This window comes from Exophiala mesophila, assembly GCF_000836275.1.
Source record: "Exophiala mesophila strain CBS 40295 unplaced genomic scaffold supercont1.2, whole genome shotgun sequence".
Classification (NCBI taxonomy): Eukaryota; Fungi; Ascomycota; class Eurotiomycetes; order Chaetothyriales; family Herpotrichiellaceae; genus Exophiala; species Exophiala mesophila.
The window spans coordinates 1,029,643-1,057,125 of record NW_015622505.1 but is presented as its reverse complement, the minus strand read 5'-3'; the positions used below and the strand labels follow the sequence as shown (position 1 = coordinate 1,057,125).

Sequence of the window (27,483 nt, the reverse complement as noted above, 5' to 3'; positions counted from 1 at the left end):
AACGATGGCTTACAGGTGTGACTCACAGAAAGAAAGGTAGAGAAAAGGTGGTGGGGTGAAAAGACGCGTCAGTTGCTGGTTCCTTAAGAAGGAGCGAGGGAGAAACAGCCGCCTCCTGCAGCATACATGGCATGTTGGATTTAGTACTCCTCGTGCTTTCCTGTTCTTCCTGCCACGTGCCTGCCTGCCTGATTATTATTATTATTGATACCCCTCCTTCCTTTCCTGCCTTCTTCACGTGGTGATGGTGGGCACGAGGCTCACTCACTCTTGCTGCCCAACATGTCTGCCTGAGCCATCCACACACAAATACCTGGCAACTGCCTCTATTATTAGAGGAGTGCATCACCGCTAGTTACTAATTAGTAAACTTGTTCAACCCACCTCATCACGTGAGTCCCCGTCCTTATTCCGCATACACAGAAAGCGATTTTTCAGAAATAGCCTTCATTGCAAGCCTCGTTAGTCGGACGTAACGTAGCATAGATTCGTGGTCAGCTTCCGGGGGTGACTTGACTGGATCATAAGGTACTCGAGGCTGAAGATGCGGTCCGTAGGCCATGTAGTTGTGACTGGAATCGAATAGTTCCGGATACTTTTCGAAGAAGGACGGAATCATATTGAATTCCAACATTCGTTCACCCACATTGATGAGCTTCTTAAATGCGCGAAGGGCAAAGCTTCTCGATTCGAACAGGACTTTGGCACTGGGTGCGGGAAGGTCACAGGCCCGCTCTTCGTCACAAGGCATGTCCTGGAGAGGATCAACCCAGGGAACCTCGTCGTCGTCGCCGCCAGATAACGCCTGAACGGCGGTATCATCCAACAAGCCGTCCTCATTAATCACTCTTTTCGGTGGCGTGGGTGGTGCCATTGCTATCACTAAGTCCCAGACTCTCAGATATCCAATCACAGGCTCGATTCCAGCAACGAACTCGGAAAGGTCCACTTGCACACAAAATCCGCAGCCGACGTCGACTACGACCTGATCGAGTCGCGGGTTCGTGGAATGATACAGGATCAATCTGTCGCGCATCGACGGCCACGGCATCCAATCAATAATACATGGGTAAGATACGGACATTTGAATCCTGGTGGGGCGGTAGTTTTCCACTATGCGAAGGTAATTTTGGGCGGTCGGGTCAATGCGATAGTTTAATATCGGGCCCACAGCACGATATGCTTGTGTAAAGGTGAAGAATGCGATGCCGTGCTCCCAGGCCATGTTCACGAACATGGAAAACATAAAGTTCGCTGTTTTCCTCAACCTACGCATCCATCAGCAACCTCCTTCGTACAATGAACAAGAGGTGAGAATCTGTCAGCATTACCTGAGGACTTGGAGTCTTCCTCTGACTTCTGGTTTCACCAGTTCATTCTTAAATGAATACTCTACCGCAGATAGATGATCGGAAAAGGGGGAATTCGTCCGGCAGAGGGAGCCGACAGGTCCTCGTAATAAAACGGGTCCTGAGTCCATGATTTTGGCATAGGCCTCGAAACCCATGTAGTCCAGTTGACATAACTGTGGCTGGGACCAGGGCGATGAAATTTGGGTGCTTGTTTTTGCCAAAGCCAGATGATTTTGCTGAACGCTCGTGGCTTGGGTAGATTCGATGATCGCAATGGGCGCAGGATGCTCTGGTGCGTGTCTTGAAGAGGCCCTGCATGTAGCTCGAGCTTGTTCTCTGTTCATTTCAGACTGTGTCCCGTCATTTCAAAGCTTCTGCACTGAAGATGAGTGGAATTACCGGTGTGGACCACAGGAAATCGGCCGTGTCCTGGGATAAGTTGTGCATCTTTAGAGACAGGCTCTGGATTTTCTGTTGGCACTGTAATAACTTATTTCGGAGCTCCTGGTTTTCAGCCTTGAGATTAAACAGCTCTTGAGAGCCAGTCACTGAAGTGCTGTCGAGCATTCTCTCAAGTTGCTTGATCCGATGACTTTGTCTAGCTCGATAAGCCCTTTGCGATAGCCTATTTCGCAGTGCCTTGGTATCGCCTCGTATCTGACTTTCGCGCCCCAGGTTTCCATCCATGTTGAGGGCACGGTGATTGAGGTCTCGGCTTCAAGGCGTGGGGCTTTTTAGGGTGAAGGGGAAGAGATGAGAGGGAGATTTAGATGACAAAGTTGCATATCTCTGGGGTTATGAAGTTGATGAAATAAAACCCCCAGGATTGGTTCGAATTGACCGCCCAGTCGCCCACTTCTAGATTCCCCAGATCCCCGCAACCAAAGACTTCGGGCTCGTCTGGGACCGAGGGGCCCATGCAAGATATAGAGTTTAGCCGTTGCTGGAACCCCAATGTGGCGTTTAGAGCCTAATTAAGAAAGTCAACTACTAGAATCCTTCTATGCCCAACATCGTAGGTATTCCTAAAATTGTTCGATCCTAAAAGCTCACTAAAGTCGAGAAGATGGATAGATGCTCCGCCTGACAACGATACAGCGGAGATTTTGCCATCGACTCGAACGTTTATGTGGCTACTTTTATGAAAAACTACGCCTGAATACAATGCCACGAGGACGGCCCACGACGGTGCTAAATCCGAGGCCTCCTAACGGGGGATCATCTTAAAGTATCCATGGAGAGCTCGACTCACAACGCAATATAGCTCCCCTTTGTGGCCTAATTGCCAATAACCCATCCTGATGAGGAGACCATCTACACAATGCTGACTTGAGATTAGTTACGTGATGCAACACCATTGGGATGCTCGTCACAAAACGTCTGTCCCCAGATTTGTTCCCTCCAGTGCAGCGTAAACACTCTTTTCCTCCTTCGCGTCAACTCAAATTTCTCTGTCGGGCTTCTGGATTCCATAGCCAATCAGTCTGATGACAGAAAGTCTTTGTTTGGGACGGAGGCGCAAGCTAAGGCCCCCGAGGCCATGTTTCAGTGGCTTTTGCGGAGCGTTGGTTTGGTGTGCGATGGCCCGTACAGCGCATGGTAGCCGAGCACTGCGAACGCGCCCATGGCCAGAACACCAAAAAAGTAGGCCGGGCCGAGTGCGAGAATGCTGAAAATATTGGACGGGCCCAGTCGACTGGTTCCAAAAGCCAGTCCGCGGTTTGGCGAGATGTTGCCAAAGAAATAGAACCCCACATTGGACCAACCATCCATCATGACAATCCACCCCAGTTTCTCTGCGAGACCATCTGGAAGTTCGAGGTGTGGAATGGCAAGGCCAGTGCCCATGACCATGAGAGCGTTTGCAACCGGGCCAGTGTGGCACCTCACCCAGCCCTGCTCGCTTCCAGGCAGAGAAAATTTGACAATGAAGCCTGGTATGATCTCGAACCCGCCAAGAATGAAACACCAGAGTCCCAGGCCTCCAACCAGGCTTGACAACAGCATCCAGGCGCCGTGGCCTAACAAGGTCCGTCTGAGTGTCTGTTGGGCTGACGAAACGTCCATGGACATAATTTAAATGCTGGACGGGAAATACAAATACTTTGCAACGAGGGCTGTGAGTGTTCTCGCAGAAAGGTGAGAGCAGAGTGAGGTTCTCGAAAACATTTCTCTGCCTCTCCCGGCACAAATATATAACCAAAATACCTAAACCAACTGCTTTCTGACTGACAGACGCTGTCCAAGTCTTGGGAACATTTCCGCGCTGCGGAACAAGGTTCAAAGGCACTTTAGCCAGCCATTTCCCCAGATTCTCTCCTCCATGGGCTCCATGAAACTTCACAACCCCGCAGATCAGCTGTAGTAATCGTTTTGTTACTAAAGTGGGGCCAAGTGCCATTTTAGGCGATTTATGGTTCTATTGGTTGGTTTCTCTGAGGCTGGAGAGGCACAGAGGCTAAAGGCTCAGTGTTGTCCTAAAAGGGCTTGACTTTCGATGCCTATGTTCAAATTGGACCGATCACATTGGCGTCGGCTATATTGATATGGCTCACAGTATTGCGATTGCCAGAGCAAACCACGGGAATGATTCCTTGATTCCGCACATTGTAGCCTTCTGGGAGCTCCTGTGGTGCGGAACAGCATCCATCAAGCATGAAGCATTGATTCTCTTGGAGACTTCTGAAGGAGAATATCCTCGAGGCTGTCCAAGTTGTCTGGTCGCGATGGTGGTATAAATTGACACTCAAGAATCTTGTGAAGATAAAGAAGACCTCGGAGTCTCAACCGTGTTCATTGATTACAACCACAAAATCATGAGTCCAAGCTTCGCAACACAGGAGCCTCCTGTCATCAACGGTATGAACGAGACGAACGGTGCGAATGGTCCCGCGCCTCACTGCCTTCCGACTCCCCTTGAATGGGTGCACAATCAGTATGGCACTGCCAGTGATCATATGTTGCATCCGGCAAATTGGACTGCCATATATGAAGCACCGCTCTATACGCCTCGGAAAATGCGCGTCATCATTATTGGAGCAGGGTTTTCAGGGTTGATGGTTGCTCACAAGGTAGGCCCATGGCCCTCACTGCGAAATGTCGGCACATCCGGCAATGTTAAACACCGCACAATATAGATACAACATGACTACAAGATGGAAGATTACTGCGAGCATGTCATCTACGAGAAAAATCCCGTAGTGGGCGGAACCTGGTATGAGAACCAATATCCGGGGGTCGCTTGCGATGTACCCGCACACATCTACGCTTTTACATGGGCCCCAAATCCAAGTGAGTCTTAATGACCCATTGTCATGCCCACGCTAACATTGCTGTCAACCCTAGCCTGGTCTGAGTACTACGCAAAGGGGCCCGAGATCCGTCGATACATACAAAATGTGGCCAAAGAATATAACCTGGAGAAGAATATTGTGTTCAATGCCAAAGTGCTGAATGCCGCCTGGATTGAAGAGGAGGGAAAGTGGGACGTTGAAGTCAATGTGAACGGCCAAGTCAAACGTGACAAAGCCGACGTCGTTATCAATGCCAGTGGCATTTTAAAGTAAGAAATTTTCTGATACACAACAACAAGCTCTCGACGGCTAACAAATGTGGCAAGTGACTGGCAGTGGCCAAATCTCCCGGGGTTGGAACAGTTCAAGGGTCATCTGTGCCACTCGGCTAATTGGGACCATGATTACGACTACAAGGATAAGACCGTGGCCGTCATAGGGAATGGCTCCTCTGCCATTCAGATTGTGCCTTGCATACAGCCGGATGTTAAACACATGACGGCCTTCATCCGCTCATCCACCTGGATCAGCCCTAATTTTGCGGCCGAGCATACCAAGGATGGTGGGAATTTCAAGTACTCGGCTGAAGAATTGCACGAGTTGAAAGACCCAGACAAGCTTTTGGCATATCGCAAGAAGATCGAGCACGGCTTCAACAAGCTCTACCGCGGCCTGCAGTACGGAACCCCGGAACACGAATTCTTCCAGGGTCAATCCCGACAAATCATGCTCGACAGATTGAATGGCAACCGAGAAATGCAAGATGCACTGATCCCATCGTGGGCGTTTGGATGTCGTCGTCTGAGCCCCGGCGACGGCTACCTAGAGGCGTTGCAAAAGCCAAACGTAACGGCCATCTTCAATGCAGCCACCAAAATCACCGCCGACGGGGTCGTCGACTCAAACGGAGTCGAACACAAAGTCGACGCCATCATCTGTGCCACGGGATTCAACACCTCATGGGTGAAAAGCTGGCCGATCAAAGGTAGGAATGGAACCTTGCTGAGCGAACAGTGGGGAGTGGACCCGCAATCGTACTTGAGCGTGTGTGCCAAAAACTTCCCAAATCTCTTCTTCGTCCTGGGTCCCAATTCCCGTAAGTTCGGACTCCTCCCCCCCTTTCGGCGCCATGCTCATGCTAATGCTAATGCTCCATTAACAGCGGTCGGTAATGGCAGTTTGATACCCCAAATGGAGTGGGCGGGCATGTACGCCGTCAACTGGGTGCGCAAAATGGCCCACGAACAAATCCACAGCGTAGATCCAAAGCAAGAGGCCATTGACGATTTCAACGTCTATACGCAGGAGTTCCTCAAACGCACCGTCTACACCAGTCACTGCCGCTCGTGGTACAAGAACAACAAGATTGATGGGCCCGTCACCGCCATGTGGGCCGGATCTCCTATGCATTTCAAGGAGATGATGAGTGTTCAGCGCGGGGAAGATTTCGACATCAAGTATTGTTCGTCCAACCGTTTCCGGTTCTTTGGAAATGGAACCGCCGAAAGAGATGCAAAGGACATGGATCTGAGTTACTATTTGAGAAAGGACGGCTGGAACCGGGAGCAGACAAAGTCCGCATGACCACCCTCAAATCTCTTCAACAGTTGTTAGCAAGATACTATTCAACTTGCTATACGTGCCTTGGCACTATTGGTATACGTCATATTTGCGTATGAATATTCTGCCGATCAGTATTCGTGTCATCATGGCCCATTCACTTCGGCTACATTTGCCCAAACTTTCCAGCATAGTCTCGCAACGTTCAGTGCCCGGAACCCGTCAAGGACGAAGCCGTGGTTTGTGGCTGCTCCGCCGAGATCTAGATCACTTGGACGGTGTTGGACTGAAAACAGCTTCCGATCAGCCTGGGAACATCTTCGTTGTTGTTGGTTCTTGCTGAGTAGGAGTGACACCAAATCTAGATTGGGCGGCATGCACATACCGTATTCGTCTTGGACTTTCCGAATCTCCTGGACCAACTTGAACTCTCGAGCGTGAATTTCTGCCGCTGATGCCCCCTCAAGGCTATGCATCGATGATGATGAGGGTGAGGCCGACACTGGTGTGTTACCTGTCGCTTCCGTCGTAGGCCCACGGCTCAACGTGTACCGATGGAATGATATCCACAAATCCACCACATCCTGTTCCATCTTCAGGACCTTCTGCTTTGCCATTTCAAGGTCGAAACTGAGGTTACTCTCTTCGTCTGGGACGTCAGCGAGCAACAACACGGTTGCCTGCTGTTCGCCCACAAACATCATCAGGACAAATAAGAGGCACATGACAATGTCGGTCTCGGCCACACCAAAGCTTGCGCTGGAGGCCATTTTGAATAACTGGTTGTGAAGTGCCTCGGTCACAAGCTTTGCACATGCAATGGCCATGGGGAGGATCAGCCCCTTGAGAAACCGGTTGATCTTGTCGGGAATCGCATCCAAATTCTTCTGCGCCTCGGTCCGTTTGAAGTGCATTGACTCCTCCAGAATGGCAGCGTCCGCGCGGTCCACCATAAATTTATTGACCAGCAGACTAACAAGCCAAATGAGACACAGTGCTTGTCTGATGATGCCATGTTCGGGGATATCTTTCCGGTAGTATTTGTAGATCCATCCGAGTATGTCGCATTGGAAGTCTTCTGTAACTTCATCTCGGTACCATTTCATCGTCCAGGTCACCCACGTATCCTCGCTCACTAGTTCTTCGGCGAAGCACTGGAGGAGTGCCTGTCTAGTTCTTTCCATGACCTCTTTAAGCTTACCCAGTGGTACCAACATGATGATGGGGGGATCCCAAACATCAAGCCGCTGGTATGTCTTGTTTCCATTTGCATCTCGTACCATGCGGTGAGCACTACGGGTTGGTGGACCCAAGGGATGGAACTCCCTGACTTTGACGGTAATTTTCTTATTGATGTAAAGGTTCAGCCGCACCTGAAGGATCGGCGAAGGTAGAACTTGAAACGTGGACTCGGTGATTTCGGTGAATACCCTTTTTGTCTGGAGATGCCCCGTTAACTCTTCTGTGTAAGTTGGTTAGCTGCAATTGCTCCTTTAGCTGGGTGTGGCAACCGTACCAGGGAAATAATGGAGCAGGCGGTCTTCCCAAGAGAACGTCTTACGTATACAGTGCTGTGGGAACTTTCGCCGATCTTTGCTATTACAGGAGTTGCAGGGTATCCCCAGATCGCACTTGAGCCTTCTGTTAGAGCCAACATGGAAGATCAGACCTGAATAGACACTGTACCTTTTCTCTAGTGACCATACAACGGAGACAAGCTCGAACACGTCGTACATCACCCGCCTGTTGTTTCTGTTCCGGGGATAATGGTCCTCTCCGGCCTCCAATCCTCTCTCGTCCTGACGGACCGCCCAAAGTGTTAGAGACATCATGCATCGTTACATCCATTGTCGAAACACTTATGTTGAGCGGTCTGATAGGGTCCCATGGTGGTGCGTTATGGACGTTTGCTTGGAAATGCGTGGTGTGTGTATGGGGAGGCACAATGAACCTGGGTCTAGGTTGTGTGGGAAAGCTATTGGCAATGTTTTCGGGGTCTCGATTGTCGATTCCTGTAATTTCATACTCTATCTGATGGTCAGATGTGATTTCGACGTCATTTTAACATCTCATAGACTCACCTGTCATCGAAGAAGGGTGCATATGTTCGAAAGTCCGAACAGCTGGTCCGATCTGTTGGCCATGGTCGTAATCATGGAGAGACGCTGTTGAGCCGCTCGGTGTATTGACGACAGGAGATATCGTCCGTCCATTTTCGTGGTTTAGCCCGTTTTCTGCTGTTGCCGTCTGCGCAAGGCTCACGTTGTGACCCGTCAACACATCCAAGGAATCCGCATTGCTAGCATCGGCGACCGCCGGTGTCGGCCAGGCATTAAACGGTACAAACGCCCGATGCTCGGCTGAAGGACCCCAGGTATGTTGCTGTGGTGGTTGAGCGAATGCTGACTGAGTGATGTGATTCGGTTGAAGATGATCGACACCGCCCTGAAGAGGGATATTCGGGCGGAGCGAGCGAGCACGTCGATTGCTTTGGCTGTAGCCGCTTTCTCGCCGTTTCCTCCCCATAGTTGAGGCTGAAGCCTGGTTGTGCCTTCGATGCCAGAGGCCGCTAATCAAACTGAAAGCTACTCGATGCCTACCAGACACCAACTAGCTAGTTGACAGGCAGAAATGGGACCACAAGGCATCTTGGAAGGCTGAGACGCGGAAAGTGGACATGAAGGATGGAGGAAATGGTCAGCCCGACTTTCGAAACGGGGGACTAAGAGGATGAAGAGAAAGATGCCTGGCGCGTGGTCTGCTGAGATGCTCGTCAAGATTGGCCTGTCACAAGCGGCCTCGCGAAGTTCAAGTCAAACTCGATCGGCCATGGGGCTTTCATGCAGTGGTCCCCAGACCCTTGCATCAGTGCAGACCAGGGGCTGCTGAGAGAAACGATTGGACAGGCCCCATGGCGGTGTTGATATTACATCTGCAACAGAGAAGGAGATCTAGCCAAAAGACTCGCAAAGGACTCTCTACAAGGCATGTTGAGAACTCGCGGGCTGAGCCGGTCCACCTCCACCTTCTACCTCTATCATGTACTCCGTATGGCGGCAGAGAAATTCTGACCAACGATAAAGCGTAAATTCCTGGATTGCGGGGCCAGAATTTTCTTGGCCGGTTTCAAACCGGTGATTTCATTGGTAGATATCTTAGTATGAGCCGGGGTGTTCATCACTCGTCATATCAAAAAGTCATGGGTTCACTCACAGCGGTTTTATAATGCCACAAACGCGTAGGATAGCAAGGTATAAGCGGTCTTGGAATGGACCCGATTCGGGACAGCCCACGCTACTGCGCTGGGAAAGCCCCCTTCTAGCGGAATGTAAGGACATGGCAATGCTGACAATGCTGATCCTCGGAAAAGCCTCTCGTGTCTCAACCTCATATCTCGCCTGATGCGGCTCAAGAGCCTGATGGGGGACACGATATCTCAGAAAAAGCATGTGCACAGCCATCTGTCATTTGTCATATCAAGTTTGACGTCCTTCAACGACGCGGCAAAGTGGTCACACTGCCCGGCGACCTTCCTCAAGTACGGACCGCAGGACGAGTCAATAGAGATCACAAACTCATATTTTGGCTGACTTGTACCCGACCTATCGCTATGCAGAATCATCAAAACTTCCGGGTATCGTATTCCCAGCGGAAACTGTGTCGATGCCCCTGAGATAACGCCGCGAGAGATATTGTGCCCAGCACAATGCCATGGTAACTTTCACCCATATTGATACCGCCATAACCGAATGTGCCCTTTGATGAGATACAGTTGGTCCCATGCTAGACTGTGTACTTGGCCTTTGCCCGAGTGCTGCCGGCGTGAGCTGCGTCAGTGTGACCGCTGAATTCGAGTTGTTCGCTGGCTGGAAGTTGCAAGATCTCTTTGAATCTCTGTCCAATCTTCAACAGGGTGTCTCGACCACTAGCTTTGCCTGTCGTACGAGTCCAAAGCCCAATACGATAGAACCCTTTCCTGACGTTGACGACAACTCCCATGATTTCATTATCACCCTCATCTTCCAAGGTCTCGCCGATAGCCGCCAGCTGGGTATGAAGCCAGAGTTCATCAATGTTGATCAGCTTCTTATCCTTGTATTGATACGACCATTTGCCACCGTGCTTGTTCTGAGGGTCTTCCCACTCAGGTCGGACCCCCTTCTTGAAGAGATGATAATCCGACTTGAGGCCTAGGTCAGAGCACGCGGTGATGTTATTCTGTAGCCATGTCATCAGTTCGGCACCCTTTGCACAAGAAAGACTCCACTTACGTAGACACCCCAAAACTCCTCCACCGAGTCGAAGGAAATAACTTCTTTGAGGAGGTCGTTCCAATTGTCGCCCTTCGAAGAGGGGGGCTTTGTGAACTATTGTAGTTGGCTTAGTCACAAATAGAGCCTCTTAAGACTTGTGACAACCTACCCATAAACTCCAGGTGTTCAACAAAGGATGCTTGACGTTAAAATTGTTTACGTCGTGGAATACTGTCTTGATCTCGTCCGAAGATGCAGGTGCGGCGTTTTCGTTGGAGACTGGTCCAGGGACAGGCTGGGGTAACTCGACTTCGGCCATCGTGAAAGAGTGTTGCGGGAATGGTAGGTCTTATAGCAGAAGGGTGAGGGAGGAATTGACTGAGCACGACAACTAATGGTCACAAGGCTTCAGGGAAATTGGTAGACTGTATGAACAGTCGAAGAGATGCGACTCGGTCGATGTGATTGATGTGACACGAGGCGTGTGCAGGGAAAAGAGATGAAGAGCGGTGATGTTGAGATCAAGATGTTGAATAAGGAATAATTTCAACCCGCATCGGAAGGAACAAGTCTGAATTTCATTGACTTCCTGCGCCAATGCCTAATCGGGACTAGTGGCTCTCCGACTTCCAAACTGTCGGCCAACGCAAACAAAAATCTAGACTGCTTCACGCATGTCGCGCAGAACTCATATTGACTAATAGCCGGACAACATGTGCATTTCAGCTTGTCTTCTGGCTCACACCTCTCCATCGGTTCCTGAATGCATATAACAACGAACGAAAGAACGTTCTCTAACAACACGATATCTTGACCCCTCGTAGCTTACTGTACAGATCCAGCCATGAACGAGATACATTCCCGCGGGACCAGCCCTCACTTGGAACTGTTCAAGTAACTCAGGAAACAATTCCACCCCAAACTGACAATGTTCACAACCAGAACCCGATGCTCCAGCGGCACGAGCTTGAAGTTAATGGCCTGGACGGCTGGCCAAAGCATCCAGTTGGCTTTGAGGCCTGGCAGGTAGCTCTTCTCGAGCTTTTGTTTGGGGTCACTACCTTCCATGATGGCCATGCTCGACAGGAAAACCCCGAGATTGACCGTCGCAAAAACTGTCTGATCTGCAGCAACACGAGCCAAGATCGTGGCGTTGGTCGATTGAAGATTGATCTTTCGCTGTAGAAATTGGTACCATTTGGTGGCTGCTGGACCAAAGATGCCTGCTCTCATCAGCCAGTGACAACAAATCCCAACTTCTAAACTTACAGCCTCCATACAAAGCCATTCTCCCTGTTCGGGCGACCTCATGATTCCGGAACCCCTTCTTCTCTACGGCCTGCTGTGCCAACGTGTCTCCCGCACCAAACAGGATCTTTTTAATGTCAATACAATGTTAAATGGTCTGCTTTGGTCTTCGCACATACCGCTGTAGTTACCGCTTGGGTTAAAAGTGGCCGTTGGGCAAGCTTTGCCTGATACCTTTAAGTTGGTGAGTCGTCGTATTCGCCCAATTAGGGAGGCTGAGAGAGCGCAACGTACCACCGTAGGACCATTTTCAACCTTTTTCAATGATAAGGAAACGCTATGCAGCACAATAAACAGATATTGAGTAGAGATTCTCCCCACGACTTGTGTTTAGGAAACGCCAAATTGCAAGTTATGAGTGTCCGGGGAAAGTCTTAAAAAATCCCACCGTCATCAGGGACTGTGGCCGTCGCTATCTCCAAATGCGTCATAACAGCATCCAGCAAGATAACACTTCACAGTAGCTACGTCGGATATACTTCCACTTCGCGGCATTGCCAAAAAGAGACTAGTTCTAGGGCAGAAATTATTGCCAAGAGTTTTCGAAAGTGCGCACGTCTGGGCGATTTGCTGGTACCACGAGACAGACAACCAATTCCGTAAATCGACACCCTCAGTCGCACCTTTGTCAACTCGCAAAATTTACGTCGACCAAGTCACCCAAACAAGACACAATCATGGCTGACGCACCCAGAGGACGTGGAGGTTTCGGAGACCGTGGTCGCGGCGACAGAGGTCGAGGAGATCGAAGAGGCCGACGTGGACCTCGCCGTGGAGGTGGAAAATCTGAAGAGAAGGAATGGCAACCAGTCACCAAGCTGGGACGTCTCGTCAAGGCTGGCAAGATCCAGAGCATGGAACAGATCTACCTGCACTCGCTCCCCATCAAGGAGTACCAAATTGTCGACTGGTTCCTGCCCAAGCTGAAGGATGAAGTGATGAAGGTGAGCAACACACCAGCAAAATGGTAGTGCCAGCCGGAATACGTGGGCTGACAAAATTATTAGATCAAACCCGTCCAGAAGCAAACCCGTGCCGGTCAGCGAACTCGATTCAAGGCCATCGTGGTCATCGGCGACAGCGAAGGTCACGTCGGACTCGGAATCAAGACCTCCAAGGAAGTCGCAACTGCCATCCGTGCCGCCATCATCATTGCCAAACTCTCCGTCCTCCCTATCCGCCGTGGTTACTGGGGTACCAACTTGGGTGAGCCTCACTCTCTTCCCACCAAGGAGTCTGGAAAGTGTGGTTCCGTCACTGTCCGCCTCATCCCCGCTCCTCGAGGAACTGGTCTCGTCGCATCCCCCGCCGTCAAGAGACTTTTGCAGTTGGCTGGTGTCCAGGACGCCTACACTTCGTCCGCAGGCAGCACCAAGACGTTGGAGAACACACTTAAGGCTACATTCGTCGCTGTCAGCAACTCATATGGTTTCTTGACACCCAACCTGTGGAAAGAGACCAAGCTTATTCGCAGCCCTCTGGAGGAGTTCAGTGATGTCCTGCGAGAAGGAAAGAAGTACTAGAATGTCCTTGAGATTTCCAGGCTATGGGTAGTTGATTGCATTTCTCAGCGAAGAAGGAGAGCCCGTTCATGGCGCACGATGCAGAAAAGTGTCTAGCCGTGAGAAAATACCATGAATGAATTGGTGAACGATTACTGCTTTCTTACACGTGAACCAGTTCTTTTCGCTGTAAATAAAGTGGGTGTCGCCATCTAAGTTGACCCCGTAATGTACATGCGTCAATAAAACAGCTCATAGGCTGGATGGCGACTCGCAGCAGTACTCAACTCCTCTAGGGTAATTGAACTTGGCCGAATGAAATAATGGCTGGATGCAGGTCTAGGTGACTACGCTCAGTCTTCCATGGCCATCTCTTCCATTGCCTTGACAGCATTTTCCAATTCTCTTATTCGAGGGCCGACTCTCGTCTGTACCTCCTTTGCCACTTCGGGGGCACTTTCTCGAATCGCCTTAGAGAAACCCTCCTGTAGAGACTTCAAAGCCTCCTGGGCCGCCTCTCGATCGTCTGCCGCATAGACTGTCTTCTTTTCCGTCTCTTCTGCGGCGATTTCAAATTCATCCTTGGCCGTCGCGTACAGCTCATTGAGATCTTCCATAACCTCATCGGCGGTCGGAGACTGGGCCCATTTCGCCGAAGACGTGTGAAATGCGGACAACTTGTGGGATTTGGGCGTGATACCGATGACTGAGCTCGTCTTATTTGGTCTGTGTTGTATTAAATACCCTCGGCGGACGATAGAAGATGAGGAGCGGAGAGATGAATTTGCCGTGGCTAGTCGTTTTGACGATCGGTGGATTGATCGGGGAATCATGGCGTCGGGATCTTGAAGAGAAGAGAAGCGCTGAAATACACTCGTCAATGGTGAGGAGGGATCAATAAACAACGCGAGCCAGGTATGCCTAAGAAGAAATGAATCTTGAAGCCGGCGTCTTTGGGAGAGACTGTTTGTCAAGATTTTGGGGCACCTGAGGAAGATGACGTTGCATGCCCTGGTGCTGGTTGGGGGTTAGAGCTTGACTAAGTTAGGATCAATCCGCCCAAAACTTAGGCATTTCAGGCACCTGAAGATCTCCTTCGATAGCCCGAGGCAAGCCCGGAGCGAGGAAGGGGGGTCGTTCTTGGCCCCTATCGGTCGCCTGCAGCTTATCTCCCACGATGCATTATTGAGGGGAGGCACGCCCCTGGCAAGGTGCAATCGATCCTCCCCTTGGCCCCCACCAAAATCCGGGGAATCGTTATCAGACATCCTTTCAGCATATCAATCTCATCAACACCATGAAGCGAGACTACTTTCGTCTACATGACTGTGACCTAAAATCCCCATTATGCACAGATGGAGATTCACTGCTGGTCCCCTTGGACAATTCCAGCGTCAGTAACGATTAAAGTGCCAAAGCTTCAGGCTGGCCCCTCTGATGAGCCACAATGACGTCCTGTGCTTGGTGTCTCGAACAACCTGGATACTCTTCCCGATCCCGTACCAATCACTTCACTGACGCATAGGAGCTCGAGACTTTCAGAAACACATGCGTCATCGGGAATAATAATGGCGTTTGTCATGCCTCAGCTTAAGATTTCCGAGATATTCTTACCAGAAGGTTTCCTGTAGTTGCATTTTTGTTTTCTTCTCACACTTATTCCTCGTTTCATTACCACTCACAATATCCTACACAGCTCTCACAGCACTTCATCATTAGCCTCTATTTAAACCAGGGGTCATTCACTTGTCGACATGATCGCAAACACACCTCGCGTTGCCCTCCGCTCAGCTCGAGCCATCAGAGCTCGCCCGACACCCCGAGTTCGCCAGCCCCGAAATGTACGCTTCCAGTCGAGTACTGGCCCCTCCAGTGGTCAAGCCTCTTCGGCTGGCTCAAGTAGTGCTCTCATCGGGGGTATCGCAGGAGGCACTGTCGCGATCCTCGGTGGCTACCTCTGGTACTCTATCTCTGGTGCCAAGTCAGTCGTCAATAGCGTACATTCGGCCAAATCCTATGTCGATGGAGCTTTCAAGAAGACCACAGAAGCTGCCCCAGAGCCAAATCAGGCCGTCCAATGGCTCCGAGAGACCGTCACCAGCTATACGTGCTTGATTCCGGGCGCATCGACTTATGTGGACAAGGCGTTTGAGGACTTAGACAAGATCAGAGAAAAGCATGGAGACGAGGTGGATAAGACCATCAATGAAACCTACAATGAATTAAAAGGCGTCACCAAGAAAGGAGTCAGCTTGGATGCTCTTGCCGAGGGCTGGGATATCCTTCAGAAATGCCTGAAACGTCTGGGATCGCTCGCCGGTGACGCAGCGGAGGATATCCTTGACAACCACCCTCAGCTGAAGGAGAAAGTCGGCGGTCAGTTGTCCCAGTTGAAGCAAATGGGTGAACAATATGGACCAGAAGCAAAGAAGCAGGTCGACGAAACCTGGAGCCAAGTCCAGGATGTTCTGAAAGGAGGTTTCACTGCCGATACTGTGAACAAGATTCAAAAATTGATTCAAGAGAAGCGAGACCAGATCAAAAAGTACGGTGATCAAGCCTGGCAGAAAGGTCTCGAACAAGCCAAGCCCCTTCTCGAAAAGCAGCCGCAGCTGAAGGAGCTTGTGGAAAAGAACAAGGACAAACTTCTGCAAGGCGATCTAGGTCAACTTTGGCAGAAACTGCAGGATGCAGCCAAGTCAGGGAACACCGATGACATCCAGAAGTTCATCAAGGAACAGACCGGAAAGGTATCGAGCAAGAGCGGTAGCGGGATCGAGCAGCTTCTTGGGCTCATTCCTGGTGGCTCGGAGATTATGCCCAAATTGCAACAGCTGCAAGAGCTGAGTCAGAAGCATGGGGATGATGCTGAGAAACTGGTCAAGAGTGCGATTGACGACATCAAAAAAGTTTTGGCGTCCAAAGTGGAAGAGGGACAAAAGCTCAAAGACCGCGTTGAGAAGGATGCGAAGTCGTGAGATCACAACTGAACGTGTCGGCCGTTTCTAAAAACTGAGCAATGACATCAATCCTAGCATCAATACATTTAACGCTAATTACATGTGCAATAAACACCGAATATTTCTGATCGAATAGGTTGGGCGAGCGCAACGAGGCATGAAGCATTTCTGTAAATAATAAACAAAGTAATCTGACGTCACTCGGCGGAATTGCAGCGCGTCTCTGGTCGTGCTATCTTTCCTAAATTGTCATCAACTAGGGAGGCTTAGAAGCTCACCAATATTTCAAGATGAGTGGTTGAAGTCGTTCTAGTATTGCGAGGACATGATCATCGAAACATAGTGTCCGAAAACCAACTTCAGCATCTTTGATAAGAGCTCAAAGAGAAGGGATCTTCCCCAGGTCTTAGCTACACCAACCCCACCGCAGATCTACGGAATTGACAACCATGTCGACGTCAGGTACAAGTGAACCATCCGTAGCCGCCCCGGAACAGCGGCCCCGGCCTAGCACGGTGCAGGAGCACCTAGCTGGCTCGTCTGAGTCATGGCATGGCAAGGTTAGCAGCAAGACAGGACCGTATCAACCTCAAGCGGGGCGTTATCATCTGTATGTTGGCTTGTTCTGTCCGTTTGCGCACCGGGTCAACATCGTGAGACACCTCAAAGGGCTGACGGAGGCGATTGACGTGAGCATTGTCCGAGCGTATCCCAAAGGCGACGCTAAGGGTTGGCCTGGCTGGCGCTTTCCCAAGGACGAAGCCGAATATCCTGGCAGCACGGTGGACAAGGTCTTTCGCAGCGAGTATCTCCACCAAGTCTACTTCCGGGCGGATCCAGACTACAAAGGCAGATATAGCGTGCCGGTGCTTTGGGACATCGAAACGGGAACTATGGTCAACAATGAGAGCTTGGAATTGATGAGGGATCTGCAGACGTCCTTCGATGAGATTCTGCCGCCGTCCTACGCACAGGTGACCTTGTACCCGGAGGCCCTCAGGGATCGCATCGACCAGGTCGCTGCTTGGGTGCAGAGGGATCTGAATACAGGAGTATATAAGGCTGGCTTTGCCGAGAGCCAAGAGGCCTATGATCAGAACATCTTGCCCGTTTTCGCCGCCTTGAATCGGTTGGAGAAGATGATTCACGACAATGGCGGGCCGTATATCTTAGGCCAGGCATTGACTGAGGTCGATGTCATGGTCTACGCGACCGTGATCAGGTTCGATGTCGTCTATGTGCAGCATTTCAAGGTCAATCTAGGAACGATCAGGCATGATTATCCCCAGTTATACAACTGGCTCAAGAACCTCTTCTGGAACGTCAAGGGCTTCCGAGAGACAACGGATTTCAAACATATCAAGGAAAACTATACCAAAAGTCACGGCGATATCAACCCGAGGGCCATCACGCCTCGAGGTCCCTGGCCAGACATCGAGTCGGGCTACGAGAGCAACTTGAAACAAGTCAGGATTGGGGGTGTCTTGATGCCAGAGGTGATTGAGCTGGAGGCGAGTTTAGCTTAGCGGTTATCTCTGCCTAAGTAGGCCGTCCTTTTGTGCTTTTAGCTCTCTGAGAAGACGCAATGGACAAGGACGCATGACCAATTTGGTAAGTGGTTCTAGGGCAAACCACCCAAGCCATACCAGGTCTGAATCTCCTAAGCAAATACCAATCTTGATCTTTGACCAGTGCTCTACTATCAGCAAGGCAAGCGAAATACAACCACAGTCTGGAATATCAATTTTTTAGGGCGGTGTCCATCGGAACAGAGTGAATGGTTCCGAGGAGGGCCTGAAGAGCGCTTATGTCAACCCGTGCTGCGTCTTCTGCAGGCTGCTTGAGGAGGGATGCATAGTGGAGTGCAGATCGGCGGTGAGGGCTTCTGGGAGCCCCTCTAGTGGACCTTGTCAGTGAGATCTTGGGTGATCTTCTGGTCTCTGTGCGGTGGTGTGCATAGTGCCTTTGGGCCAAGAAGGTCTCGGCCTCGACCAGCTCTCTACCATAGATGTCCTGTACGGAATCTGAATTGCTCACGCAAGGATCACCTCGAGTGTCCACTTGCCAGGTGGAGATCACTCAGTACGAGAACCGTAATTGTACGTAAGTACATTCTAGACATTCTTGTACAAGTGACTCCGAATACTGGCAAGACCGTCGCTTCTCATGGTGTCTGGGGGTGGTCCAGATTATTGGTGACCGTTTCATCGTGAAATCGCAGACCTTAGGAGGCATTCTGGTCAGGAACCACGATCTGCATGAAACCAAAAGATCAGCAAAGAATTGAACAGATGGCAACCAGGAGATGAAGTAATCAAGCGAACCAGTCGGAGGAATTCTGCACCCTCGGGCCTCCATTGGCGGTCCATTGTGAATATTGCGGTTGAACCAATGGAGAAGCGCGTTGAAAGTGCCCAGGGCTTTCAACATGGATTTCAGGGGTGGAGGACAAACGATAGGCTGGTTGTAGGATGCCTCAAGGGTACACACGCATCTGCTTAGAGAGTCCGTTGTCACTACTGGAAGTGCCAGTGATTGCCACCAGAGCCAACAGTTGCGTACAGAATGAGAGTGGCAACCTGGAATTAGAGCACCTTCCTTCCAAATCTGCGATTGATTGGAAAGTAGCAGTCGCTAACTCACGGACGCCTGCGACAGCCTGCGTCAATTTTCAACACCCATCTCGTTGAATTATGCACACACGACATCTCTGTAGGCTTGGTATCTCGATTGAGCGGAAGAAGACTCCATGATGATTATTCTTGTTGATTATCTCCAATCCCCTAACTCGTTCGACCCACCTTCCCAAGCGACGTATACGAGTAGGCTTAGCCACTCCGATGGCTAAGAAAGGGCCTAAGCACGGGGAAATTGCCGAGCTCGAGGACTCTGGCTGCGTGGTTCGAGTTTGACAGGTGGGAGGCTTCAGCTGGCAGGTGACCAATACAAACATTTACATGACATGAGGTGGATCACATCGGTAAACAGTCGACCACCCAAGCGACACGATCAGCAGGTGTCGAAGAAGCGTTTGGGACAGGACAGTGAAGCACCAAGCAAGCGAAGAGAGTCGCAATCAACTCAGACTTGAGGGGGGCACGGGGGACCTGTCTAACCAGTGGTACGCATACTTGTTGAGCATTGCGGATGGGTTCTCTAATTTGCCCTGACCTAGCCAAGTGTAGTTTAGCCACGGAAGGGCGGTTGGGGGGCATTCCTAGAGCGCATTGGCCTTTGGGACTTCATAACCCCATGCCTAATTCGTGCCTAGGCATACGGAGCAGTCCCTGGCATTCTCGAACCACACTAGTTGGATGCACAATGGCACACTCCCTCTCTGACAACTCTCCCGCTGTCAACACGCCCGTCACTTGTCTCCAGCTCTTCTTCAACAAGTAATCTGTTGATGGCAAACAAAAGTCCGGGAATGGCCTTTTGGATTCCTCTAAGGCTTCATGGCGCCAAAAGACACCGCCACATTCCAACAGCGTGGTCATGACAGACCACTATGTGGACTGCCCTGTTGTCGTGGGCTCGTCCATCCTTATCAAATCCTCAATTTCCCTCGTTCTAGTGGTCTCAAGCATGTTGTCGACCCTGGTCGATATCAGAACCTAAATGAGCTTAATTCACATTTCGATCGATGCCCTGGCCTAGCCTCCACCCACGCAATGTCCTCTTGCGGTTTGGTCCATCCACCAAAAACAGCCTCATCTCCTACCCCGGCCAAACCTGGGTCCATTGAGCAAGCATTTCAGGCTTCGCCAACGATTAAAAAATGTTTCGGCGCTTGTGATCTCTTGGTCCTTACCTCGCTATGTCTGCTTCATCTCGCCTGTGGTCCAGTCCTAAGGCACATCCTCCACTGCACTCCTATCGACATTATTGTTCTTCTATCCACCCTCCACCATTCTGATAAACTTCTCCATGCTCCTGAGATGCTAAACGCAGTACATGTCCACGTCGACCAGATCCTGAACCGCCGATCCTGTCTCAACACCGCTTTGTTGAGCTTGGGACCCTATTCCCATCTTTTATGAGACCGCAAGTCAGACCGAGGTGGAGGAGGCGTGGGAGATAGATTGGAGGACATAGATTCAACAGAACCGGAACCATGGACATACCTTCCAGGAATGCCAGCTTCCTCCCAGGCGTCAAATGCTCCAGCTGTGGCTGGGACATGCAACTCGGCGATGTTGCTGAACATCGATGCCAACCTCAAGCAGGCAACACTCCCCCAACGAAGCCCCCTTCCAACGTCTCTCCTATCGTGTCCCAAACAATCCCTCGCACCGCATCTTCCACGACACTGGGCCTCAAAAATGTCCGCCCACAAGATAGACCATTACTACCCAGGATAGACCCTTCAGTCGCATGTTGGTTCTGACCGTTCTTTTTTTGTCGATCAGCGCTGACCTTGACATAGTCCGACCGTCTTTTCCCGGGGAAGTCACCCCTGCCAGCAGCGGGCACAGTTCAATGGCTTCACCAGTGAGTGCCACTTCAGGGCCTCGGTCTCCATTCCCAACCTCTCGCAAACCATCGATCCCTGGCCCTCGAAGACCCCCGACACCAGAGCTTACAAATCTCGACTGTGCTTTCCCCCCATTCCCTATAGCCAGCAAAACCGGCACCACCAAAAGACGTGGCCGAGCCATGACGCAGCATAGCGACTCAAACCGATCCAAGTCAAGAGATCCGGCCAGAAATCTCCCACCGCGGACCGCTAGTAGAGCTATTCCGTTGACAAGAGCATATACTTCAGACAACCTGCCACAGGTCGGAGTTACTGCGGAAATGAGAGCCCAAGCATCAAAGGGCTCAAGCAGCATCCACGACTCTGTTGCTGTGGATGCTGACTCTCCTAGCCCTAGATCTGATCAGGCTGCCCCGGCTCACCAGGCCGGCCCCGTATCAACAGCTAAACGAGAACCCACAAAGTCTGTTGTCGGAAATGGAGGACTATCACTATTTCCTCATGTTCCAAGACCAGATCCAGGCTTGGAGTCATTTGACTTCTCTAGCAAATCCCCAACGGACGCAGCGGCTCCCACAAATGACTCAACGACAGGTTCGATAAACATGCCCTACTCGCAAACAGGCGGTGTGGAGCCTTCGTATAGATCAAAACGGCCTCCACCCCTTACCAGTGGTCAGCAAAACCCATCTGGGATTGCTTCACGATCGCCTGCCACCCCACTGACACCATCATCGAGTGTCTTATCCAGAAGTCTCGGAAAGTTATTTGGTCGACGTCGTTCACAATCAGCAACCTCGCGACGAGAGGTTGCTCGCCAAGCTCTGAGCGACGAACCCGATGACTACGAGACGGACATGATGAACAGAAACGTTCTGACTCCCAACAGCGACCACTCATTTGTGACCTCGGAGCCGTCTCCCACCACCACCTCGCCTCTGAGATCTCCTGAGCCAGCAGCCAATGTTGAGGATGCTCTAAGAAAGCTTTCTGGGCATGAGGACTCTCTCAAGGCTCTTGAAGGGGTCGTGGAGGTCCCACGAGAGGCGCCTATTGTCGTCATTGAACCAGCGGCAGAACAGAGAGCAGCATTAACAATGCCTAAAACGCCCACGACCATCGTCGAACAGGCAGCAGTAACTGCGTCCCCAGAAGCCGTTGCTGCAGGTCCGGAACCCCACGAAAGCATTCACAGTCAGCGTGCTTCGATCGACTCGGCCTCGTCCTATGGTTCGGTGAGGTTTTCTGGCCACTCGGCAAGTTCAACGTCAAGTTCACCTCCAGTTGAGTCGGCGTCAACAATGTCTACTACATCCATTGGTTTTGCATACTCGAATCTGCTCAAACCAGCTGATGCTGATGTGCCGGCACCTCTGAAGCTTCGATCGCCAGGGCTGTCGGCTGATGGATCGGAGGCTGAGACGGACTTGCCATTCAGGAAAGGGAGATCCTCGATGATTGTCGATGTTGGCAACGACAATGTCATCAAAGGACTGACACCACCATCTGCTTCCCACGCAGGCGAAGTGGAACCACAAGCCCAGGGATCGAACTCAGCACCAGAGCCGGTTGCCGAAGCGTCGAGCAAAATCACTACGCCGAATAAAGGGACATGTCGCGGCTGCTCGCACATCATCCTAGTGACGCAGAAGTCGGTCTCGAGTGCGGACGGGCAGCTCAGCGGGAGGTACCACAAAGAATGTTTTGTGTGCTGGACCTGCAAGCAGACCTTCCCAACGGCCGAATTCTACGTCCACTCCGACCACCCGTACTGTGCACAGCATTACCATGAGATGGAGGACTCGCTTTGTGCCACTTGTGGGAAGGGCATCGAGGGCCTGTACATTGAAACGGCCAACGTGGCGGGCCGTGGCAAGGAAAAACACCATCCAGAGTGCTTGAAGTGCACCACCTGCAACGCTCAACTCTCACACGACTATTTTGAATTATCAGGAAAGGTATACTGTGAGCGAGACGCCTTTCGTCTGGCTACGATGCCCAAATCTCACGAGAACGCACCCAGTCGGCCCAGTCCTTTGGTGCGGGAATACATCAGCAGCGGGGATCCCGGACTGGTCAAAGGCAGGAACTTTCCGGAGAGAAGAATAACTAGACTAATGAACATGACATAACATGACGACAGCGAGAACAGCGTGTTGGGCATTTGAGCACGGAGTTTACATTTCTGCTGGTGGTTGATTAGATTGCTAGGACGGGATAATGGTTCCAGTTGGAGTCGGACGTGGGATGCATCATCTCAAGGAGGTTTGATAGTTTGAAGTGAGGATAGCGCAGACATGACACTTTTGGGTCACTACTGCCACGGCGTTTCTTCGCATTGGGGGCTCTGCGGGCGGCTCGAGTGGAACCTGGCTGTTCCAGTTGAAGAGCAGACCGAGAAAGTACCCATAATGTATAGCCTAGTTTGACCTCCTAGCCAGTTCGAATCCTATTCTTGTATGTTTGTTTCTCGAACACGGCCAGCCAGGCCCCGGCTCGCGATGATGCGCTGTGTATTGCAGGGAAGCTAATGCAATATCGATGGATAACATGCAGAGAGACCAGAGGATCGCGCATCATGTTGGGCATCACATTGGCTGCACCCAAGCAGGTGCGGGAGAGCAAACAATTGGCCATGCAGCCCTGATCCTCCACCCAAACCCACCGAAAACCACCGTGACCAATTTGAGTGATTGCATGCGAAACCAGTCCTAGAGACAGGTACAGACAACGACAGACCTGACGTGCTTAGGTCGTGGTTGTACTACGAAGTACCTAGCTTGTGAATGAGAGACTCAGAAAAAGTGGCAGAGAAATTGTCATCTTTGATGCCGTGTCTAACGAGGAAGGAGATGAACACGCTCCTGCCACAGTGACAACGAGGACGCAACTCACCAAGATCAGCCAGCTTACACTTATTCCAAGTGCAGGTATTTACGTGGCTGCCTTCATCGCGTGACCTGCATTTGGAATAAGTGTAAGCTGGCTGATCTTGGTGTGAGAGGCTATCATCCGAGGGTGGTGGATCGGGCACACATTCGCCAAAACAGTTGGATCGTCCTCGGAAGTATGTGGATGCTAGTCGACCACAAAGTCATCCGTAAGCCTAGTAGCATTAGGCGCTCATGTCATAGCCACGAGCACCGAGATGGACATGCATAATGAGGGTGCTATCGGATAGGATGGATATGCACAGGCAGTGTACGTGGTAGGACTGATAAACTAAGTCTATGGTCTGTCGGCATGATTATTGTTGAGGCCACTTAGCTCCTGGGTGGAAGGAGATGTATTCGAATCACTGCAAAAGATTAAGTTCCTGCGGATTCCTAGAAGAGGATCACAAGGGTTTCTCATGCTGTACCACACCGGAAGGAAGTGGAAAGATGGAGGAACATCTGGTCAAGTAGTACTCCATACTCCTGAATTTTCCACCAGAATCTTCATAATTCATGTCCCCGTACCCTATTCTGCAGCTAAAATTGGGGTTATGAACAGGCAACGAAAACATGAAACCACAGTGATGGAATCTGCTCAGAGGATGGAGGGGCATGGGGGATGGAGGGGAGTCCGAGGGGCTCAAGGGGCACCTCGGCCGATATCACGCACCCCTCGCCCCCTCAGACTGGCTTGGGCCTTATCGGAGGGGACTAATTGGCACAAGGGGTACACGTCGTCGCAGTCTCCATTTATTACATTTACATGGTTGTTTACTACTGGATATTGATAGCCAGACATGGACAGTTGGCAGATTGATAGTTATCGTCTGATTATCGTGGTGGAAAGAGCTAATGTAGCTAAGACGACGTTCCATGGCAATGGGCGGTCAAGCCAGGCTGCGCCCGCGCCGTCCAGACCCTCCCATTAGTCACAGTTGAACACTTCATCCACAGTTTCCACCTTCCAGCGTTCTGACCTCTCCCTCAACAACTTCCGCCTAGTAACGGGTAATCAGGTAATAAGAACGGGTGCACACCCCCAATATCTCTCTCTCTGCCTCTTTTCGTTTCCAGCATCATCTTGATCCCAATCAACCCCAACCCAACACCTTCAAATTCCAACCTGTGGTCTTTACCGCAACAATCGTCTAGACGTAGGATCACCCCCGAGTGATCCGTCAACCGCCAAGACGTTTTCCAACCTTTTGCTTTCGTAAGTCGCTTGTTTGCAATCTTGTACACCCCTGCTCGTCTTAGCTGGTCCATTCTCTGGTACCTGCATCCTGACCCTGGTGATCGACTTCATCCCACCATATCATATATCGATTCATGACGCGCTTGGAAATCTCATCGCTGCACCCATCCGTCTACATGGCTATGGCGCTTGATTCGAGCCTCTTCTCAGTCGCATTTACACCCCGCCAGTTTCGTTCAAAATCCACACAGTTTTCATTCTTCTCTTCCTACACAAGTCATGCACCCCAAACTGACATACCGATGCTTTCAGGTCGCACCACCCGTTCAACGGAAGCCGTTGCTCTTCCCCTCCTGGAGGAGCCGCGGATTGTCAAAAGACTCGATAAATCCGCTCACACCGCACTCCGCTTCAACTCCTCACTTTAATCTCAAAACCCTCTGCTCAACATGGCTCCTCATGCGGAAGTGGGCATCGGCTCTATGAACGGGTACAGCGCTCCATCTTCGGTCGGACCGGCCCAAGATCTCTTTACGGTCGACTCACCCAACGTCGTTTATACGGATGATCAAATCAATACCAAGTATGTCTACCGTACCACTGCGATCAAAAAGGGCGACAACGGTAAATTTGTTGCCACTCCCAAGGAAACCATCTATGACTTCAAGGTCGACCGCAAGGTTCCCAAGACCGGTGTTATGTTGGTCGGCTGGGGTGGCAACAACGGTACTACCGTCACCGCCGGTATCATTGCCAATCGTCGTGGCCTCACCTGGGAAACCCGAGAGGGTCCCCGTGCTGCCAACTACTATGGCTCCGTCATTATGGGTTCCACCGTCAAGTTGGGAACAGATGCCACCACTGATGAAGAGGTCAACATCCCCTTCAACCAGATCCTACCCTTGGTTCACCCCAATGACCTTGTCATTGGTGGATGGGATATCAGCGGTATGAACCTGGCAGCTGCCATGGATCGTGCTCAGGTCCTTGAGCCCACCCTCAAGGCTCTAGTTCAGAAAGAGATGGCTCAGATGGTTCCACTTCCCAGCATCTACTACCCGGATTTCATTGCTGCAAACCAAGAAGATCGCGCAGACAATGTCCTTCCTGGAAGCAAGGCAAGCTGGGATCACGTCGAGAAGATCCAGGCTGACATCCGGTGTGTATCATCCTCTTTGCTTGCGAATAAATGTCCTCGTTGCTAACTCGGTCCAGCAACTTTAAGTCTCAGCATGCTCTGGACAAGGTCATTGTGCTCTGGACTGCCAACACTGAGCGATATGCCGACATCATTCCAGGTGTCAACGACACCGCAGAGAACCTGATCCAGGCAATCAAGGCCGGTCACGAAGAGGTCTCCCCTTCCACCGTCTTCTCCGTCGCGTGTACTTTGGAGGGTGCACCATTCATCAATGGCTCTCCTCAGAACACCTTTGTCCCCGGTGCCATCAAGCTTGCTGAGCAGCACAACTCTTTCATTGGTGGTGACGACTTCAAGTCCGGTCAAACCAAGATGAAGTCCGCTCTGGTCGACTTCTTGATCAATGCCGGCATTAAGCTCACATCCATCGCCAGCTACAACCACTTGGGTAACAACGACGGCAAGAACTTGAGCTCTCAAAAGCAGTTCCGCTCCAAGGAGATCTCCAAATCCAATGTTGTTGACGACATGGTTGCGGCCAACACTGTTCTGTACAAGAAGGACGAGCACCCAGATCACACCGTTGTTATCAAGTACATGCCTGCTGTCGGTGATAACAAGCGTGCTTTGGACGAGTATTACGCTGAGATCTTCATGGGTGGTCATCAGACCATTAGCATCTTCAATGTCTGTGAAGACTCGTTGCTTGCATCTCCTCTGATCATCGATCTCGTCGTGGTTGCCGAGATCATGACTCGTATCTCATGGAAAGCCGATGGCGCTACCGATTACAAGGGCTTCCACAGCGTTCTCAGCGTGCTCAGCTACATGCTCAAGGCAAGTGTTACCCCAGACTACTCACATTCTTGACTAACAAGTTCCCAGGCTCCATTGACGCCACCTGGCACCCCCGTCGTCAACTCCCTAGCCAAACAGCGCAGTGCTCTGACCAACATCTTCCGTGCTTGTATTGGTCTTCAGCCCGAGTCAGACATGACTCTCGAGCACAAGTTGTTTTAGGCCAAGTTGTCACCGTGCCATGCCATGCCGACGGCGGGAGCTCTCAGCAAGATGTAGCAGGACCTTTGAGCCTTTCACACATGCGATGGGTGGCTAGACTGCTTTTCTTGCATTGCGACCGGCGGAAGAGGCCTCTGCTGGAACTTACTTAATCCTCCTAGACTGCACAGCTTGTTTGTTCTGCCTGAAGTTGCATTGCTCTAACCACTTACCCAAGTCACTCTTTTATCACCATAGTATAGTCTAACCAATGCACCACATATTTTCAACCATAACGTCTTGTCCGTCTCGAAACTTGGATGCTTGTTGTTACTGCCTGCGAGGTCGAGTCGACGTGCCATATTTCTCTTGATGCAGGTGGTCTTGCTTTATGAAGCCGTTATCATCATTCCCTCCTTCCTTTTGCGCTCTTGCCTTTTCGATTGATGAGAACTTCTGTCATCTCAACGAATTTTTCCCTCCCAGCTATGTTTCTCAACATCAAAT

The 27,483-nt window shown here is 51.0% G+C and overlaps 10 protein-coding genes across 12 annotated transcripts; 5 read left to right on the top strand and 5 right to left on the bottom strand.

Moving 5' to 3' along the window:
• Nucleotides 1-2,897: 2,897 nt before the first annotated feature.
• On the bottom strand, nt 2,898-3,425 carry PV10_02285 (uncharacterized protein; the record flags this gene model as incomplete). The annotated part of the gene is made up of 1 exon (XM_016366582.1): nt 2,898-3,425. One exon carries the CDS (start codon nt 3,423-3,425, stop codon nt 2,898-2,900), a length of 528 nt encoding a protein of 175 aa, XP_016226100.1.
• A 2,809-nt stretch (nt 3,426-6,234) lies between these two features.
• On the bottom strand, nt 6,235-9,177 carry PV10_02284 (the record flags this gene model as incomplete). 2 transcript variants are annotated; one of them, XM_016366581.1, is made up of 5 exons in its annotated part: nt 6,235-6,491; nt 6,591-7,667; nt 7,722-7,836; nt 7,892-8,232; nt 8,287-8,731. In XM_016366581.1, 5 exons carry the CDS (start codon nt 8,729-8,731, stop codon nt 6,352-6,354), a joined length of 2,118 nt encoding a protein of 705 aa, XP_016226099.1. In that variant the 3' UTR covers nt 6,235-6,351. The 2 variants fall into 2 exon arrangements, with proteins under 2 accessions (XP_016226099.1, XP_016226098.1); XM_016366580.1 differs by having other exon boundaries at nt 6,235-7,667; nt 8,287-9,177.
• Nucleotides 9,178-9,433: 256 nt separating this feature from the next.
• On the bottom strand, nt 9,434-10,985 carry PV10_02283 (uncharacterized protein). The gene is made up of 3 exons (XM_016366579.1): nt 10,628-10,985; nt 10,477-10,572; nt 9,434-10,423 (listed from the first exon to the last, which is right to left on the bottom strand). Exons 1-3 carry the CDS (start codon nt 10,775-10,777, stop codon nt 9,989-9,991), a joined length of 681 nt encoding a protein of 226 aa, XP_016226097.1. The 5' UTR covers nt 10,778-10,985; the 3' UTR covers nt 9,434-9,988.
• A 170-nt stretch (nt 10,986-11,155) lies between these two features.
• On the bottom strand, nt 11,156-12,130 carry PV10_02282 (uncharacterized protein). The gene is made up of 4 exons (XM_016366578.1): nt 12,001-12,130; nt 11,886-11,940; nt 11,728-11,833; nt 11,156-11,681 (listed from the first exon to the last, which is right to left on the bottom strand). The coding sequence occupies exons 1-4, from the start codon at nt 12,012-12,014 to the stop codon at nt 11,335-11,337; spliced, it is 522 nt and encodes a 173-aa protein (XP_016226096.1). The 5' UTR covers nt 12,015-12,130; the 3' UTR covers nt 11,156-11,334.
• Nucleotides 12,131-12,355: 225 nt separating this feature from the next.
• PV10_02281 (40S ribosomal protein S2) lies at nt 12,356-13,420 on the top strand. The gene is made up of 2 exons (XM_016366577.1): nt 12,356-12,710; nt 12,774-13,420. Exons 1-2 carry the CDS (start codon nt 12,444-12,446, stop codon nt 13,287-13,289), a joined length of 783 nt encoding a protein of 260 aa, XP_016226095.1. The 5' UTR covers nt 12,356-12,443; the 3' UTR covers nt 13,290-13,420.
• On the bottom strand, nt 13,407-14,212 carry PV10_02280 (uncharacterized protein). Its single transcript, XM_016366576.1, has one exon. It carries the CDS (start codon nt 14,099-14,101, stop codon nt 13,622-13,624), a length of 480 nt encoding a protein of 159 aa, XP_016226094.1. The 5' UTR covers nt 14,102-14,212; the 3' UTR covers nt 13,407-13,621.
• A 686-nt stretch (nt 14,213-14,898) lies between these two features.
• On the top strand, nt 14,899-16,325 carry PV10_02279 (uncharacterized protein). Its single transcript, XM_016366575.1, has one exon. It carries the CDS (start codon nt 15,023-15,025, stop codon nt 16,244-16,246), a length of 1,224 nt encoding a protein of 407 aa, XP_016226093.1. The 5' UTR covers nt 14,899-15,022; the 3' UTR covers nt 16,247-16,325.
• Nucleotides 16,326-16,677: 352 nt separating this feature from the next.
• On the top strand, nt 16,678-18,134 carry PV10_02278 (uncharacterized protein; the record flags this gene model as incomplete). Its single annotated transcript, XM_016366574.1, has 1 exon — nt 16,678-18,134. The coding sequence occupies one exon, from the start codon at nt 16,678-16,680 to the stop codon at nt 17,752-17,754; it is 1,077 nt and encodes a 358-aa protein (XP_016226092.1). The 3' UTR covers nt 17,755-18,134.
• Nucleotides 18,135-20,027: 1,893 nt separating this feature from the next.
• On the top strand, nt 20,028-23,171 carry PV10_02277 (uncharacterized protein). The gene is made up of 2 exons (XM_016366573.1): nt 20,028-20,604; nt 20,655-23,171. Exons 1-2 carry the CDS (start codon nt 20,343-20,345, stop codon nt 22,835-22,837), a joined length of 2,445 nt encoding a protein of 814 aa, XP_016226091.1. The 5' UTR covers nt 20,028-20,342; the 3' UTR covers nt 22,838-23,171.
• A 1,540-nt stretch (nt 23,172-24,711) lies between these two features.
• PV10_02276 lies at nt 24,712-27,272 on the top strand. 2 transcript variants are annotated; one of them, XM_016366572.1, is made up of 4 exons: nt 24,712-24,854; nt 25,149-25,995; nt 26,052-26,814; nt 26,863-27,272. In XM_016366572.1, the coding sequence occupies exons 2-4, from the start codon at nt 25,286-25,288 to the stop codon at nt 26,995-26,997; spliced, it is 1,608 nt and encodes a 535-aa protein (XP_016226090.1). In that variant the 5' UTR covers nt 24,712-24,854; nt 25,149-25,285; the 3' UTR covers nt 26,998-27,272. The 2 variants fall into 2 exon arrangements, with proteins under 2 accessions (XP_016226090.1, XP_016226089.1); XM_016366571.1 differs by having other exon boundaries at nt 24,712-25,995.
• The last annotated feature ends 211 nt before the right edge of the window (nt 27,273-27,483 follow it).